The 17,642-nt window shown below is 41.3% G+C and overlaps 1 protein-coding gene across 9 annotated transcripts in view; it reads left to right on the top strand.

Annotated features, from left to right (window-relative positions):
* brca2 (BRCA2 DNA repair associated) overlaps positions 1-2,286 on the top strand; it is a 36,161-nt gene extending 33,875 nt beyond the window's left edge. For all 9 annotated transcript variants that reach the window (XM_024376637.2, XM_024376635.2, XM_024376636.2 and 6 more), the window contains 2 exons: positions 5-124; positions 1,403-2,286. In XM_024376637.2, the coding sequence (XP_024232405.1) occupies positions 5-124; positions 1,403-1,783 (501 nt within the window). In that variant the 3' untranslated portion in view covers positions 1,784-2,286. The remainder of the gene's footprint in view (positions 1-4; positions 125-1,402) is intronic.
* The last annotated feature ends 15,356 nt before the right edge of the window (positions 2,287-17,642 follow it).

Below are 17,642 nucleotides of genomic sequence, written 5' to 3' on the forward strand. Positions count from 1 at the left end.
GCAGGGCCAGGAACACTTCTTCAGCACTGCAGAGGAGAGGTTATCTAACTTAGTCCAGGTGTCTGTCCAGTGTCTTCCTCCGCTGCCATGGAAAGCAGATGCCAAACCAGATTCAAGGACTACTGTGAGTTTTTGTTGGTTTCCCAATCAGACAACTATTCTGGTCAAGCTGGAATGACAGTTGATAATAAAATAAATAATAATGTACATTCCTATGTACACAACACAAGTCTGTATCAATGTTATTCACCACTACACATCAAGTCACATCTATACATTGTACATTCAATTAACAAAGAATGTGTGTCAGGGTTCGCAGAAGGTGCTTGAAGTACTGGAATTTGGCAGTCTGAAAATCAGACATTTTCTCAAGTTGGTAATTGAAAAGTACTTGAATTCAAATGAGAGAACAGACAATGATTTTTTATTTTTTTATTAAAAATGTATTGGTCTTGCGAATTAATTTCCGGGCAGACTACAGAGTATTATTTCCTCGTGTTTCGTGCTGTCGTTGCCAGATGAGCTCGCTCATTCTACCCACACTGCCACTCAGCCAGGAAGGTACAGAACTGACTGATTAGGTGCCGCCAAATGTCACATCGATAGCTAAAATGCTGGGTAGATTCAATCCTGCCTTTTATGGATATGTCTGGGATCTTTCATTTCAGCTCATGAAACATGGGACCAACACTTCACATGTTGTGTCTCATATTTTTGTTTTGTGAGCATGGGTGAATTGGCCCTGAAGAGTCACATGAAGGGAGGGGGGGAAGACAAATTGTGACTTTCTCAAAAACAACCTCCTGAGATTTTTTGCCAATCGCCTCATTCATATATCAAGCGGGTTCTGGTGACTGATCACATGCCGTTTTCCTCACACAGCCCACCCACCCTTCTCCCGCCGGCGACACTAAAGCTGCCACTCGGAAGCTAGGTGCTTTTTCGTAGATATTAAGTAGGAGATTCAAAAAGTAATTCAGCTGTAATGGGACTCAATCACGGCTGGTTGTGATACAGCCTGGAATCGAACCATGGTCTGTAGTGACGCCTCTAGCACTGAGATGTAGTGTCTAAGACCGCTGCGCCTCTCGGGAGTAATGTAAATATGAAATGTGTGTTCATCAGTAGGCATCTCCCAAAATCTTCAGTACTGACTTAACACTCATGTATATGTAGTGAAACAACATATTATTGAGGTGAACTTGTAAGGTAGTGATGAATCGTTAGAATTTTTTTCCATGAGGTTGTCGATCTACTGGCAGCAACGAGAAACAATTGCATAGTACTAACTATTACAAATTGATGGTCCTTAAATAAATATTAGTGCTTGAAAAAGTACTTAAGTCCTTGAAATTTGACTTGCCACTCTCTGTACGAACCTTTAGTGTGTGTTGTCTTCCAGATGACACCCCAGCAGTCAGTTCGAAGCGTTGGCCCCTTCACCCCTCTGAACAGCGTCGTCCCCCCTCCACCCGCCTGCTTCTCCGGGGGGGACAACAAAGACCCCAAGAGCTTGAAAAGAAAGAGGGGCCTGGACTACCTGTGTCGCATCCCCTCTCCCCCTCCACTCTGCCCCTTGGGCACCATGACATTACCCTCGCCGTGCGTCAACAAGACCTTCAACACCCCTCGCAGGGCTGAGACCCACCGGATCCTAAAGACACCTCTGGCCCCCGCTCCACAGCATGTCCACCTGCCCCTAGAGGATGAGTGGGTGGAGGATGAAGAGCTGGTCATGATTGACACTCAGGCCTTACACGATGGCATAGAGAGAGACACGTGACAGAGAATATATTGGACTGTTATTTTAAAGGTTTCAGAAAACATCAGCACAAAGCTGGTCAGCTTCTCCGAGCCCACATTTTGAATTTGTGTGTTGGGAATCCACCTGGAAAGATGTAGTGCCTTTTGTAAGCTATGGGAGGGGGGGATTTTAGAGGCTAACCATGACATGATTGGTGCCAGGTGAATGTTAACACTAGCAAATGTTGGAAAATTATCATATGGAGTTGTTTGTAACATCAGGCTGAATCAAGTTAGGATTTGGTCCATCTTGCCTTTTTGGGCCAAGGTATTGATGCCAACAAGGAGCCCAACAAAATGCATCGGACAGAAAAGGGGTTGTCTTGGAGAACTCCTGAAATAGTTTAGTGAAATGGCATTAGAAGAACCGTCACGAACTGTATAATATAAATGAAAAAATACTCTAACATTTACGTCCTTGTGTTTATGACCGTTTGTGCTCACATCTGCATGTTCACAATAAATGTTCTAATGTATTGGTAATATGAGTATTTTGTGTAATTTATGAACAGGATTTTACTGGTGTGGTCAAACACTTAAACAGCAACAACAGGTGGCGATGTTGCTGCGAACCTGCCTCCATTTTTTTCACAAACAGTCGATCTTTATGATCCATTAAAATAATGTTACCTAGCTAATTTAAAATCATGAAAATGTAACATGTAATACTTCATCACTTTATGGTAAGTAGCTAATATATTAACACAATTCTGGCAGCTGCCTATGGCTATTTTATCAATTATCAAAATCTTGCAACGCAGTAACTTTGCAAGACTTGCTTTAATATTGGCTAGCTTGCTAATGTTTGTAGCTATACTCTGTTGTAGCTGTATGCTCTTAGTTTAATCTAGATTGTATATTTTGAATTGCTTTAACTAATATAAATATGTTTTGTATAGTTAACTAACCTCAGCCATTCTTTGAAACTAGCTATTGTTAAAGCTTGATGCTTGTCAATGAAGTGCAGAAATAATGTTTCTTTAAAAAATATCTTAACTTTCTGGCACTGATTTCAGCTTTAACTAACAAGCTAACTTGCTTGGCAAGTATTCAAGTATCAAACCCATGAACTACAATATGTAGTAGAGGGATTTCTTTCCTTCGTAGCATGCTGATTCAAAGGATTTACCCCAACTTCTCGATGGCATTTCCGTGAGACAAGTCTGAAACTTCTCTCACTGGACAAAATGGAGAATGGCTGGAGTGTTTAAAAGTGGAGACAAATGGAGCCTCTGCAACAGACAGGTCCTGGCATAAAGGGCAGAGCCAGTTATCAAAAAGCTGGTTACCAGCAGCGCTGCCTTCATTGGACCTGTACAGGTGAAGTCGGAAGTTTACGTACACCTTAGCCAAATACATTTAAACTCAGTTTTTCACAATTCCTGACATTTAATCCTAGTAAAAATTCTCTGTCAGTTAGGATCACCATTTATTTTAAGAATGTGAAATAATGGTATAGAGTGATTTATTTCAGCTTTTCTTTCTTTCATCACATTCCCAGTGGGTCAGAAGTTTACATACACTCAATTAGTATTAGGCAGCATTGCCTTTAAGTTGTTTAACTTGGGTCAAATGTTTTGGGTAGCCTTCCACAAGCTTCCCACAATATGTTGGGTGAATTTTGGCCCATTCCTCCTGACAGCTGGTGTAACTGAGTCAGGATTGTAGGCCTCCTTGCTCGCACAGGCTTTTTCAGTTCTGCCAACACATTTTCTATAGGATTCAGGGCTTTGTGATGACCACTCCAATACCTTGACTTTGTTGTCCTTAAGCCATTTTGCCACAACTTTGGAAGTATGCTTGGGATCATTGTCCATTTGAAAGACCCATTTGCGACCAAGCTTTAATTTCCTGACTGATGTTGCTTCAATATCCACAATTTTCCTCATGATCTATTTTGTGAAGTGCATCAGTCCCTCCTTCAGCAAAGCACCTCCACAACATGATGCTGCCACCCCTGTGCTTCACAGTTGGAATGGTGTTCTTCTGCTTGCAAGCCTCCCCCTTTTCCCCCCAAACATAACGATGATCATTATGGCCAAACAGTTCTATTTTTGTTTTATCAGACCAGAGGATGTTTCTCCAAAAAGTACGATATTTTTTTCCCCATGTGCAGTTTCAAACCGTAGTCTGGCTTTTTTTTATGCCGATTTTGAAGCAGTGGCTTCTTCCTTGCTGAGCGGCCTTTCAGGTTATGTCGATATAGGACTCGTTTTACTGTGGTTATAGATACTTTTGTACCTGTTTCCTCCAGCATCTTCACAAGGTCTTTTGTTGTTGTTCTGGGATTGATTTGCACTTTTCGCAACAAAGTACGTCCTTCCTGAGCGGTATAATGGCTGCGTGGTCCCAATAGCATACTATTGTTTGTACAGATGAACGTGCTACCTTCAGGCTTTTGGGAATTTCTCCCAAGGATGAACCAGACTTGTGGAGGTTTACAATTTCTTTTACCATAACCAACCTACTGTAATAACGAGCCTTGCCCACACTGGTAGGACAACGAGCTATTCCAGCCCAGGAGACTGATGCCTTGGGGGACCAGCTATGGTCCTAACTCAGATCACAATCACTGGCAACCTCCCCCACCTTTCCACACTCAGCCATACCCCAGGTTCCACAGACTTCCACACCACATCCCGCCACCACCTCCAAACCCCTGCCTCCCGCCACCGCCTCCCGCTGACCACCAGTAACACCCCCAAAGAGAGGGCTCCCAGTAGGTCCTACATTTCCACAAGTTCCCTGTCCCTGATGGGTACAGGAACTCTCCAGACTTGGATGACCATGGTTTTCCCCCACAGCACTCTAAAAGAGAGAGGGGGCTATGGTTGGAGTGATGAGTATGAACAGCAGGGTAATGACCAGCAAGGTTCTTCTCAATGGCAGCAGAGGTTTGACAGAGGATCAGCACCAACCACCAGAAGATAGAACATATGACTATGATCCTTCTCTGGTTCTGATGAGGGGAGCCCCGGGATCTGGGAAATCAACACTGTCCAGGTGTGTTTTTATCAGGGAAACATTGTCAGGTAAACAAAGGTTTTAGAAAAAGTATATAGACCGTTCAATAATCAAGTTATAAAACTGTTGAAATTGTGATTCTCTATTTGTCAAGCATCAAAATGACAGCAAAAACTACGTTGCCCTTTTGAGTGCGGTTTATGATGATAGGACGACATAAATTGTATCTTGGAAAGTTAGATTCACATGGAATTGTTGTGCAATTTCAATGTTTAAATATGAAACTATTTGTGAAAAGATTGAATGTAATTTTAGCCTCCTAAAAAAGAAAATGTTTCATTGTAAAATGTAGGTCCATTCAGTGGCCACACCCAAGTGAACAGACATTGCTTGAGAACTATGAAACACGCCCTTCTCTCCCCAGTACAAAAGCCCGTTGACGGAAGCCAAACTTAGTTCACGATGACCTGAGGACTGGTGTCCGCACGTTTTAAAAGGGCTAATTTCAACGTGGAGGTGATGATGACCACGCTGGAATGGTGAATTTCGTCTAGACCAGCCAGAATTCAGCACGAGCTGATTATGGCAGCTTGGTATGAACTTTGAACAATTTTTCACGAAATAAGTAATACGTCCAAGATGTCGAGTTATCAGCTGCAGCTGTAAACGTATGTGGCCTAGGAAAGGACAGAAAATCTCAGAGGAATGACAGGGTACTTCAACGTATCCGCTCTACAACGCTACGACCAGAAATATTCTTCAAAGGACAACGGTGATCTCTGCTGGGTAAACCAGTCTTCTAACTACGGAAGCGCAGCTCAGTGTAAATGTACATCTTGCATTTTCCTTTTCCGAATGGGCGGTTATTAGAATGTATAAGATTCTGTATTTATGGTAGCATAGCTTCTCAATGTCCGATAGACCCAATCCCTTTGTCCCTCAGTCTTCCCGCTCTTTCATTCAAACCCAACCCCCTTCCTTTATGTAACCAGCTGTCATATCAGGTTACCCCACTAGGTGCTTGTCATGACATGATTAGTAATCAATGTATAATCTATCGTGTGTGTGATTTATTTAGTAAATAAATAATTAAGCCAATTTGTGTATTGCTGATTCAACTTGTTAGCTAGGGTTCGTGCAGATAACCGAGTACTTACGACAATCAGAATGAGACTGATCGAGGTGACGATTAATATTGATATAAAAGATCTTCAAGAGTGGATTCAGGAGATAACCGCTCTATATAAATTAATGCTTCAGTGGTGCCCCAGGTTATTAATGGTTTACTTGTTGCATGGTTTAATTCAATCACCTAATCAATTAAACGTTAGGTTATCGATTTGATAAAATAGCATATCATATAATTAATCATAGAGACTACTCATGTTTGAATGTATTTCTCTTTTTTTTAAAGCATTTGTTTTGAGCCATTGCATGTGTGTTACTCTAGGGAACTGCTGTCGACAGGTTCCAGTGGGCTGAGTACAGATGACTACTTTTCCCTGGAGGAAGCCTACCCCTACGACCCCAGTCTGCTTGGGGCCGCACACTATTGGAACCAGAACAGATCAACTTTAATGAGCCTCACTTACACCAGTTGTAAATTTGATCCCATAGAGTTAGAAAAGCAATTCTGTCCATGATTGTCTGCATTAAAAGATACCTGTACTAATGTCATGTAAGATGCCATGCCCATGTATTTAGAGAATATGCATTGTACAAATTATATACAGTACATCAAAGGGCATTCACTCGCTAGAATGCAGAGGAAAACTGGTCAATTTAAGAGTGTGCTACTAAATTAATGTCAACCTAGTTTTCTTTGCCCCATGTCATAAATCACATACAATTATTCATTACATTATTCTCTACAATATTATAACCTTACAGTGATGATGAAATAAGAACGTTTGTTTTTTTTGTGACCATGCAAGTTTAGACTGACTGTCACTATCAATTTCGGCGTTTGAATGTGGTAACATTTGGAGGCGTTTCCACACTGGACCAATCAAAATTAACTCCAGATCATTGGCTTTCTTTGGCTATAACCACGATCAATCTATGTTGAGAGGCTGTTTATATGGTGATTTATACGCCCACACCAGCAGAAATACACTTTTTTGATCTGAAAGACGATGGCCAGAGTTTACCCATGTTGTAGTACATTGAAATATTTCAAAAGGTTGTCATTTTAGCCAGTAAGTATGATAAAGTTGGAAATCCGAAGTGAGACATTCATGTAAATCTGTGTCAATGCGCTGTCTTTTCTTATGAGATGACATGTGTCGTGGAAATATTCAGTCAATAATATTTCTCAAATACCGGAGCCTGAGCCGAGCTGGTTCATGAAGTAACTCCCTTTCCAACCTTGGCACACACAGGTTTCATCCTTACGTCACACACATAATAACTCCTCTTTATGTTAATGATTCATCCCCTCTGGCATTTAGCCACCATTATCTTTTTGCCTTGCACAAATTTTATTTTGGTTTCATTTTAGGGCATAGAAACATTAGAGCCATAGCAATGGTACAAAAATAAACAGACATGCCCACTCCCAAGACAGGTGCATGTCTAATGCCCTAGACACACAGAGTGCACTGATTTTACTCTAAGGTGTCACATATGTACTAGAAAATGTCCAATACGTGCAATTTATATTAGCCTGTTATATTTCATGACTGGGTTTTATTTGAATGTTCGCAGCACTGCATTGGTTTAATCAGATATACCTGAAAAGTTATTCCTCTTTACAACTGAGTGGAGCTAAACAGCCTTGCAACCACTTAGCTGCCTGAGCCCATTGTACAAATTAAAACAGTGGTTGCAAACTTGTGTTTTTGTACCTACACTTCTTTTACCAGAATTATTCTAATATATTGCACGACTCCAAGGAGGAGGGAGGATGCTCATTCACAGAGACTGCTGTCTCGAAATCATGAAAATAATGGTCAATCAGGTTTGCTGATGGAATGTATTGACATCTCGTAATATCTCCTTCGATCGGATTCTGCACCAAGAGGTTTCTAAACGTCTTTTTCCCAAGGGATACTTTCAACACATACCCCTCATGGATGACTGCGCTGCACCTAGCGTTGGGGGAAGACAATGTGGTCAGTGGAAAAGGCAATGTGGCCTGTGACCATAAATGTCAGTGGGTGTAACCGATCCATAAAGTCTGCTCCAAGTAGCAGGGATTCAGATTCGAGGCTGGTAACATACACAGAATGAAAAAGCAATACGTCCTGGAAGTGTAGTTTCAGCATGACTCTCAATGTGAGAGGCGAGGTAGTCTGAGTGAAACCTCGAAGTGTAGTGTCGCATCGTTCCACTTTTAACCAACGTTTAGTTGGCTTCAAAGCCCTTTTGAGATCATCGAACAATGTTTGAGAGATGAGCGATATTGTCGCGCCCGAATCAATTAGTGCATGACAAGTTAACTTCTTTGGGGTAGGGGGCAGTATTTTCACAGTATTTTCATTTTTAAACTGCCTGCTACTCAGGCCCAGATGCTAGAATATGCATATTATTTGGATAGAAAACACTGAAGTTTCTAAAACTGTTTGAATGATGTCTGTGAGTATAACAGAACTCGTATGGCAGGCAAAAACCTGAGGAAAAAATCCAACCAGGAAGTGGGAAATCTGAGGTTTGTAGGTTTTCAAGTCTTAGCCTATCCAATATACAGTGTCTGTGGGGTCATATTGCACTTCCTACGGCTTCCACTAGGTGTCAGCAGTCTTTAGAACCTTGTTTCAGGCTTCTACTGTGAAGTGGGAGAGAATGAGAGTTGATTGAGTCATGGGTCTGCCAGAAGGACATGTGCTCAGTCAGGCGCGCACCCCCGTGAGAGACAGCTCCGTTCCCTTTCATTTCTAAAGACAAAGGAATTCTCCGGTTGAAACATTATTGATGATTTATGATAACAGCATCCTAACGATTGATTATATACATCGTTTGACATGTTTCTACAAACTGTAATATAACTTTTTTTACTTTGTCTGGACCTAGTGCCTGCGCATTTCGATTACTGTACTAAATCCACAAACAAAAAGGAGGTATTTGGACATAAATTGACTTTTTCGAATAAAACTAACATTTATTGTGGAACTGGGATTCCTGGGAGTGCATTCTGATGAAGATCATCAAAGGTAAGTGAATATTTATAATGCTAATTCTGACTTTTGTTGACTCCATAACATGGCGGGTATCTGTATTGCTTGTTTTGGTCTCTGAGCGCTGTACTCAGATTATTCCATGGTGTGCTTTTTCCGTAAAGCTTTTTTGAATTCTGACACAGCAGTTGCATTAAGGAGAAGCATATCTTTAATTCCTTGCATAACAGTTGTATTTTCATCAACATTTATAATGAGTATTTCTGTAAATTGACGTAGCTCTCTGCACTGTCACCGGATGTTTTGGAGTTAAAACGTAACAATGCGCCAATGTAAACAGAGATTTTTGTATGTAAATATGAACTTTATCGAACAAAACATGCATGTATTGTGTAACATGAAGTCCTATGAGTGCCATCTGATGAAGATCATCAAAGGTTAGTGATTAATTTATATTTCTGCTTTTTTGTGACTCCTCTCTTTGGCTGGAAAAATGGCTGTTTTTTGTGACTAGGTACTGACCCTAACATAATCGCATGGTATGCTTTCGTCGTAAAGCCTTTTTGAAATCAGACACCGTGGTGGGATGAACAACAAGTTTATCTTTAATATGGTGTATATACATGTATGTTTGAGGAATTTTAATTATGAGATTTCTGTTTGAATTCGGCGCCCTGCACTTTCACTGGATGTTGGTCAGGTGGGATGTTAACGTCCTCCAGGACTGTTTCCAGGTATAGCCATTCAGATTCGCGTTTAGTGGACATATTTCCCACAAAGTGGAGTGCTCGTTCGCAATGACGTGATGTGCCATTTCGGTTCAAGGTGAAAGCAGATCGACTTTTTGGATATTGAGTGGGCTTGGCTTTAACCTGTTGCGACTCAAGGGGCAGTATTTTCATTTTTGGGGAAAAAAAGTTCCCGTTTTAAACGGGATATTTTGTCAGGACAAGATGCTAGAATATGCATATAATTGACAGCTTTGGGTAGAACACACTCTAACGTTTCCAAAACTGTAAAGATATTGTCTGTGAGTATAACAGAACTGATGTTGCAGGCGAAAGCCTGAGACAAATCCAATCCGGAAGTGCCCCATATTTTGAAAACGCTGCGTTCCGATGAGTCCCCATTGAGCTGTGAATGCCCTATCAACCAGCTTACGCTTTCTACGTATTCCCCAAGGTGTCTACAGCATTGTGACATAGTTTTACGCATTTATGTTGAAGAATAGCCGTAGGCGGCTACATTGCGTAAGTGGTCACATGATGGCTACTAATTGTCCCGACGGATATATATATATATATATAAAAAATATATATAAAAATACCTTTATTTAACTAGGCAAGTCAGTTAAGAACAAATTCTTATTTTCAATGACTGCTTAGGAACAGTGAGTAGATAGATAGATAATATAGAAAAACACCTTGATGATTGATTATAAACAACGTTTGCCATGTTTTTGTCGATATTATGGAACTAATTTGGAATATTTTTCGCCGTTTTCGTGACTGCAATTTCCGGGCAATTTCTCAGCCAAACGTGCAGAACAAACGGAGCTATTTCGCCTACAAAAATAATATTTTGGGAAAAATGAACTTTGGCTATCTACCTGGGAGTCTCGTGAGTGAAAACATCCGAAGTTCATCAAGGTTAAACTATTTCATTTGATTGCTTTTCTGATTTTCGTGACAAGATTGCCTGCTGCTAGCAAGGCATAATGCTATGCTAGTCTTTGATAAACTTACACAAATGCTTGTCTAGCTTTGGCTGTAAAGCATATTTTGAAAATCTGAGATGACAGGGTGATTAACAAAAGGCTAAGCTGTGTTCCAATATATTTCACTTCTGATTTTCATGAATAGGAAGATTTTCTCGGACGATTTATGTCCGTTGCATTTTGCTAATTAGTGTCAGGCGATGATTACGCTCCGGACCCGGGATGGGGAGTCACAAGAAGTTTTAACAAAGCTTTTGACCTTTTTCTTCGCAATCTTTGTATCAGAGTCTATAGGCAAAGTCTGTGGGCTTGTTTCTTGATCAAGCAGGCCCTGGATAGGGTCTTGAGTGAGAGCGGGAGAAATTAGATTTTGAATGTCCTTGTAAGGGTGTTAATTCCTGCAGACCTGGTATCCGGCAATTCCCCGTCTAGTCCTATCTTTTACCCCTTTCTCAAATTTTTCTCGCTTTAGTTCTTCATATAGTGGAACTTCTAGAGAACATTGGTCTACGTTTTGATCATCCTTTAACCCTTTGTTACCCTTGTGCTCTGACACTTTGCGTGGGTTGGGTGCAGGAACGTAGAGAACAGGTCGATTGTAGTGGTAGTCATTTCGATGGCGATGTACTTTACAGTTATTTCGATGGTTATTGTGGTTATTGGTTTCATCTCTCAATGCTCCAATACCTGATAATGCACCCTCCTAACTGGAGTGAGTGCTCCTGGTCAAACTTCAAGCCGAGTGGTCAGGGCTCTTAGCGTTGCGAGCTTTTGATGCTTCAATTGCTGTGCTTGCAAGCTCCCTGAGTTATAAGATAGGCAAGCCAACGTGGGCTGTAGGGCCCAAGAAGGTAATGAAAGTGGGATACATGTTCGACAGAAACATTTGTTTGAATGGTAACAGCTCTTCCATTCCTGTTTCAGTGAGTAGGCCAAAGTAAACTGAACGAAGCCTATGATCTGAGCATGTTTGACATTGTTAGCCAGTGATCTATCGTGTTTGCGAGTCACAGAACCACTGAATTCTAATTTCAAAGCTGTGGCAAGTTTAGCGTAGTCGTTTAGCACGTGGTGCTGTTTTAGACGAATGAACCTCGTCAAGTCTATTTGACATTTGCTTCAACAAGATAAAGCCTGTCAGAACCCGTAGCATTCAGGAACCCATCCAATGCGTCCTCTATGTCAGCTAGGAACGTCTCAGTATCGTTTGGCTGACCTGGAATGGGGTCTAAAGTGGGGAAATTCTTGACGAGTTTGTCAAGGCGTTCCGTGACTGCTGGCGGAGAGGGGAGGGTTGGCTTCATCCTGTGAGGAAATTGGCGCCAAGAGGAGAAACAAAGCTTTGGCTGTGTTGGCGAAGAGGCACCATATTACTCAGTTACGAATGGCCAAGAGAAGACTGAGGGACACATGAGGGAGGCCAAGTCTGAAACCTCCTATCATCTCCACTTCTTTGAGTACCGGACTCCAGTTGCTTGGTTGGGTAGTCGCGCTGTAGCTCGTGACCGTTCTGGAATTCCACCAGATTGTACCTAAGGGTGGTATTCTGCTCCATTGCAGAGTCCACTTGAGCGCTTAGAGTACTGATTTTGGACACATGAGTGTCGCACTTGCTCCTTTCGGTCTCAAACTTATCTGTCATTGTTTGCAGATAGAGCTCCTGAGTACAGAGCGAGAGATTCAGTGATGAGATTTACTCCGCATGCTTAGAAATCAATATTTCCATCTTCATCACCTGAGTTCTCTCATCATTAATTTGGTCAGCGACTACAATGAGTTCTGCTGATTTGTCGTCCAACTTAGTCATTGTGTTCATTATCTGATCGTCTTTGGTCTGCAGCATTTGGAGTAGAACATTGTTACTTTGATTAACGTTCAACCAAACTGCATGCATGTTATCAAATTGCGTGCTCCTGTTTGTAGATAACTCGACAGATTTATTTAGTTTGGAGTGGACTACATCGTATTTAGTTTTGGCTAAATCGAGTTCTTCCTGGAGACAACGATTTTGTTGAAGAGTTTGTGCTCGTTCATCATCATAAGTATTTGCCATTTATTTTTAATTGTTTAGATTTCAAACACAGTTCCTTGGCTAGCAGAATGTTTTAATTTCCTGCTTTTGTCAATAGTTGCTCGGTTCTCTCCACCTGTCATGTCAGTCATGTCTTGCACATGCTTCAGCTGTGCACTGTGGTATTGGACCGATGCCAATCTTTGATGGCAATACATAAGGGCTAAAGTGGAGAGCGTTTCGCAATTTCTGCTGTTTTTCCGCTAATGGCATAGTTAGGGTCGGTATCGCTGATGATGTCATATCAATCCTTTTATGGGAGGAGGTTCACTAATTAGAGGAGGAGTGGTGACCACCTCTGATAGCTTGCACAATAATATTTAGAGGAAAAATTAAGCTTTTTTTCCAAATTTGGGTTGGGAATTCATTGGAAGCTGCAAAGATGATTTTAATCTATTTATAGATGTTAATGAACCATCAGTACTTTATCAGTAATATGGGAGTTGGATGTGAATGAATTTAGCAAAAGCAAATTGATTAATCAATGATAATGATTAATCATACCTGGTTAGGCTATCTGGCAATTAAACTTTAATAAAACTGAGAAGTTGGTTCATATAGGTTAATATGGGAACGTTTAAAATGTAACCAATTAAATTGAATGAGACGATGATATCCAATCAATTGAGATTGTCTGGATTATCATAAGTGTAAACAGTAGTTTAAATGTTAGGGTACATTCATCACCAGGTTCACATGTCCCTAAGGCCGAAGCCACATGGGATTCCCGCTGGAGGCAGGACTTCATTCAGTACTGGGTAGTCCTGAATGAACTTTGCATTTGCAAATTTGACAGATTTAATCAATGTTAATTGTCGCGATACGAAACCTTCAGCCCCGCCCCTTGGCCGGCAGCGGGGTGCTAGAGGTGGTTAGCGTCCCGTTCCCTGGATTGGACAGGGCACTATAGATACTTCAGGTTATCTCGGTATAACCAGGACCGCTCGCGTAGCCCTGCCTCTCTTTCTGTATCGATACGTTGTCCGCGTAGAGAGGTCTTTTGCCTTGTCACTCTCAACGGTCTAGCTCTAGCTGGGATGTGTGAACCCCACCTTTATCCTCTAGACTCTTTGCTTCACCACTAATTGGTCCTTGAGTTGTTATTAAGCACTAGTCCTACCAGTCTCTATATGATTTCCCTGTGGTTGAGTATTTCCCCTCTGTGATGTATCTAGTTTAAAGTGTGAAGACCTTTAGTCAACTTAGTCTCACTACTCTGCCCGTCGGCTATGTATCGCTTGGAAAATAAAACATTAGAAAGATCGATAAGACAATTAAATGAATCACTACTGGACACACCTTCCTCCTTGTCTTTTAATGGTAACTCATTCTGTCATAGAGCATTGATCCCCGTTTCCAGTGTCCCGGTAGCGGGGAGTGTCAGAGTTGTTATCTCCCGTGCCGTTAACTGTCTTTGAGAGAACCTTTTACTCGAGACAAAATAAGACTACCGTTTATTTTTGAAAACACTTTGTTTTTTGTCTTTTACAATCAAACACACTTCAAAATACACAATTTGTTACTGGGTCACACACAGCGTTAATCAAAAACATGCAAATGCCTTAAATGCTCTATAAAATGCCTGGTACAATGATAACACTTATCTCTATATTAAATACTTATAATAGTTATTTAATTACCTTTGAGAGATGACGAGGAGACCCACGAGATCAGGAGCAGAGTTTCAATCAGTCAGAGTTCTTTTTGAATTTAGTTAGTAGCGACTCCCTTCTACTGGCTGAGAGGTTGACTTGAAGTCGGTGCTTTACTAAATTGAGAGATTCAAGTTTGGACTGGATGAGAGAACCCGCTGGTGATTCCCTGCCCTACTGGAATATCGAAGAGTCTGTGCCACACAACTAGGGCGAGGTACTGAGCTCAACCGAGAGGTTCAGTTTCAAAGACTGTCTCTGGGTGTAATTTGCATCAGTATACAAGCACCAAGGCCGTGGGCGACAGGGTCAATTCAGATAACCGTAGGTATTAACAGGAGATCAACTTAAGGACTAGAGTGACTCTCAGTCCCGTTGAACTACCGCAGCATCCGTGCCATGCAACTAGGGCGAGGTACTGAGCTCAATCGAGAGTTGCAGTTTCAAAGACTGGCTCTGGATATAATTTGCATCAGTATACAAGCACCAAGGCCACAGGCGAGAGAACAGCTGTTCAATAGTTAAACGGTATATCGGAGAGACCCTTCTCAGATCCAACAAGTTAGAATCTTTAAGTAATTTGAGTCAGGTGGCAATTACCCAAAGTCAAATGGTTGTCGAAATGAATTCAGAATTCAAGAAGTCAGCGCCAAAGTAATGGCAAATGTCTCTTTATATACCTTTTGATTCTCCGCACCCGATCCGCTGCATCTCCCATTCCCTCAGAGCAGAAAGGGTGATGACATATCTTACAACAGGAAATACTTTTCTTACAGTGCATATATGGGCCTCTGGTTATGACAGAGCCTATTACTCTAGCAACAATGAGGAAATACTATTCTTACAGTGCGCATATGGGCCTCTGTTTATGACACTGCCCTTACTCTATCAGCAATGAGTCTAACAGCTGTTCCCATTCAGAGGTGTCACTTGAGGCAGAGGGTGATTCTTTCTGACACCAGTCAGGTTCAGTAGTTGGTTGGCTTGAGTCGTCTTCTGGTGGCTTTGCCCAATCCAGTATTTCAGTAGGCGAGGTCATCTCTGTCTCTACCCTTGGTGGGTAAGACAGGGGAAGAGGACCAGGAGGGAGATCCATTTGACGTTTTACTACAAATGATACATCAAACCTGTATAGGTTATTTGGGAATTAAACTTTAATTAATCTGAGAGCCTTGTTGCTCTAGGTTAATGTGGAAAAGTTTAAATTGTCTCATTGCAGAAAACCAATCAATTTAGATATTATTTAAAAGATCGATCTGAAAAGGTACAGTGCCTTGCGAAAGTATCCGGCCCCCTTGAACTTTGCGACCTTTTGCCACATTTCAGGCTTCAAACATAAAGATATCATGACACAATCATGAAGTGGAACGACATTTATTGGATATTTCAAACTTTTTTAACAAATCAAAAACTGAAAAATTGGGCGTGCAAAATTATTCAGCCCCTTTACTTTCAGTGCAGCAAACTATCCAGAAGTTCAGTGAGGATCTCTGAATGATCCAATGTTGACCTAAATGACTAATGATGATAAATACAATCCACCTGTGTGTAATCAAGTCTCCGTATAAATGCACCTGCACTGTGATAGTCTCAGAGGTCCGTTAAAAGCGCAGAGAGCATCATGAAGAACAAGGAACACACCAGGCAGGTCCGAGATACTGTTCTGAAGAAGTTTAAATCCGAATTTGGAAACAAAAAGATTTCCCAAGCTTTCAACATCCCAAGGAGCACTGTGCAAGCGATAATGTTGAAATGGAAGAAGTATCAGACCACTGCAAATCTACCAAGACCTGGCCATCCCTCTAAACTTTCAGCTCATACAAGGAGAAGACTGATCAGAGATGCAGCCAAGTGGCCCATGATCACTCTGGATGAACTGCAGAGATCTACAGCTGAGGTGGGAGACTCTGTCCATAGGACAACAATCAGTCGTATATTGCACAAATCTTGCCTTTATGGAAGAGTGGCAAGAAGAAAGCCATTTCTTAAAGATATAAAAAGTGTTGTTTAAAGTTTGCCACAAGCCACCTGGGAGACACACCAAACATGTGGAAGAAGGTGCTCTGGTCAGATGAAACCAAAATTGAACTTTTTGGCAACAATGCAAAACGTTATGTTTGGCGTAAAAGCAACACAGCTCATCACCGTGAACACACCATCCCCACTGTCAAACATGGTGGTGGCAGCATCATGGTTTGGGCCTGCTTTTCTTCAGCACAGACAGGGAAGATGGTTAAAATTGATGGGAATATGGATGGAGCCAAATACAGGACCATTCTGGAAGAAAACCTGATGGAGTCTGCAAAAGACCTGAGACTGGGACAGAGATTTGTCTTCCAACAAGACAATGATCCAAAACATAAAGCAAAATCTACAATGGAATGGTTCAAAAATAAACATATCCAGGTGTTAGAATGGCCAAGTCAAAGTCCAGACCTGAATCCAATCGAGAATCTGTGGAAAGAACTGAAAACTGCTGTTCACAAATGCTCTCCATCCAACCTCACTGAGCTCGAGCTGTTTTGCAAGGAGGAATGGGAAAAAATTTCAGTCTCTCGATGTGCAAAACTGATAGAGACATACCCCAAGCGACTTACAGCTGTAATTGCAGCAAAAGGTGGCGCTACAAAGTATTAACTTAAGGGGGCTGAATAATTTTGCACGCCCAATTTTTCAGTTTTTGATTTGTTAAAAAAGTTTTAAATATCCAATAAATGTCGTTCCACTTCATGATTGTGTCCCACTTGTTGTTGATTCTTCACAAAAAAATACAGTTTTATATCTTTATGTTTGAAGCCTGAAATGTGGCAAAAGGTTGCAAAGTTCAAGGGGGCCGAATACTTTCGCAAGGCACTGTAAGTCTGGCAATTTGACTTATTAGTTCAATTGAATGAGATATCGATATCCAATCAATTGTGATTGGCTGGTTATCATAAGTAACCACGTGAAGCACTTTTGGGTGTCACCTAAATGAAATATAGAATCTTATGCATTCTAATAACCGGCCATTCTGAAAAGGAAAATGCAACTTACACTTTTACAATTTACACTGAGCTGTGCTTCGATAAATGGGTCGAAGATGGAAGACTGGTTTACCCAGCAGAGATCACCATTGTCCTTAGAGTCTTCAATCTGGTCATAGTGTTGTAGAGTGGATACGTTGAATTCCCTGTCATTCTCAGGAGATTGTCTGTCCTTTCCTAGGTCACGTACGTTTACAGCTGCAGCTGATAACTCAACGTCTAGGATGTATCTTCTTCTTTAGTGAATAAGATTTCAAAGTTCATACCAAGTTGCCATACTCAGCTCGTGCTGTATTC

The sequence above is a fragment of the Oncorhynchus tshawytscha genome, linkage group LG17 (assembly GCF_018296145.1).
Source record: "Oncorhynchus tshawytscha isolate Ot180627B linkage group LG17, Otsh_v2.0, whole genome shotgun sequence".
Taxonomy (NCBI): Eukaryota; Metazoa; Chordata; class Actinopteri; order Salmoniformes; family Salmonidae; genus Oncorhynchus; species Oncorhynchus tshawytscha.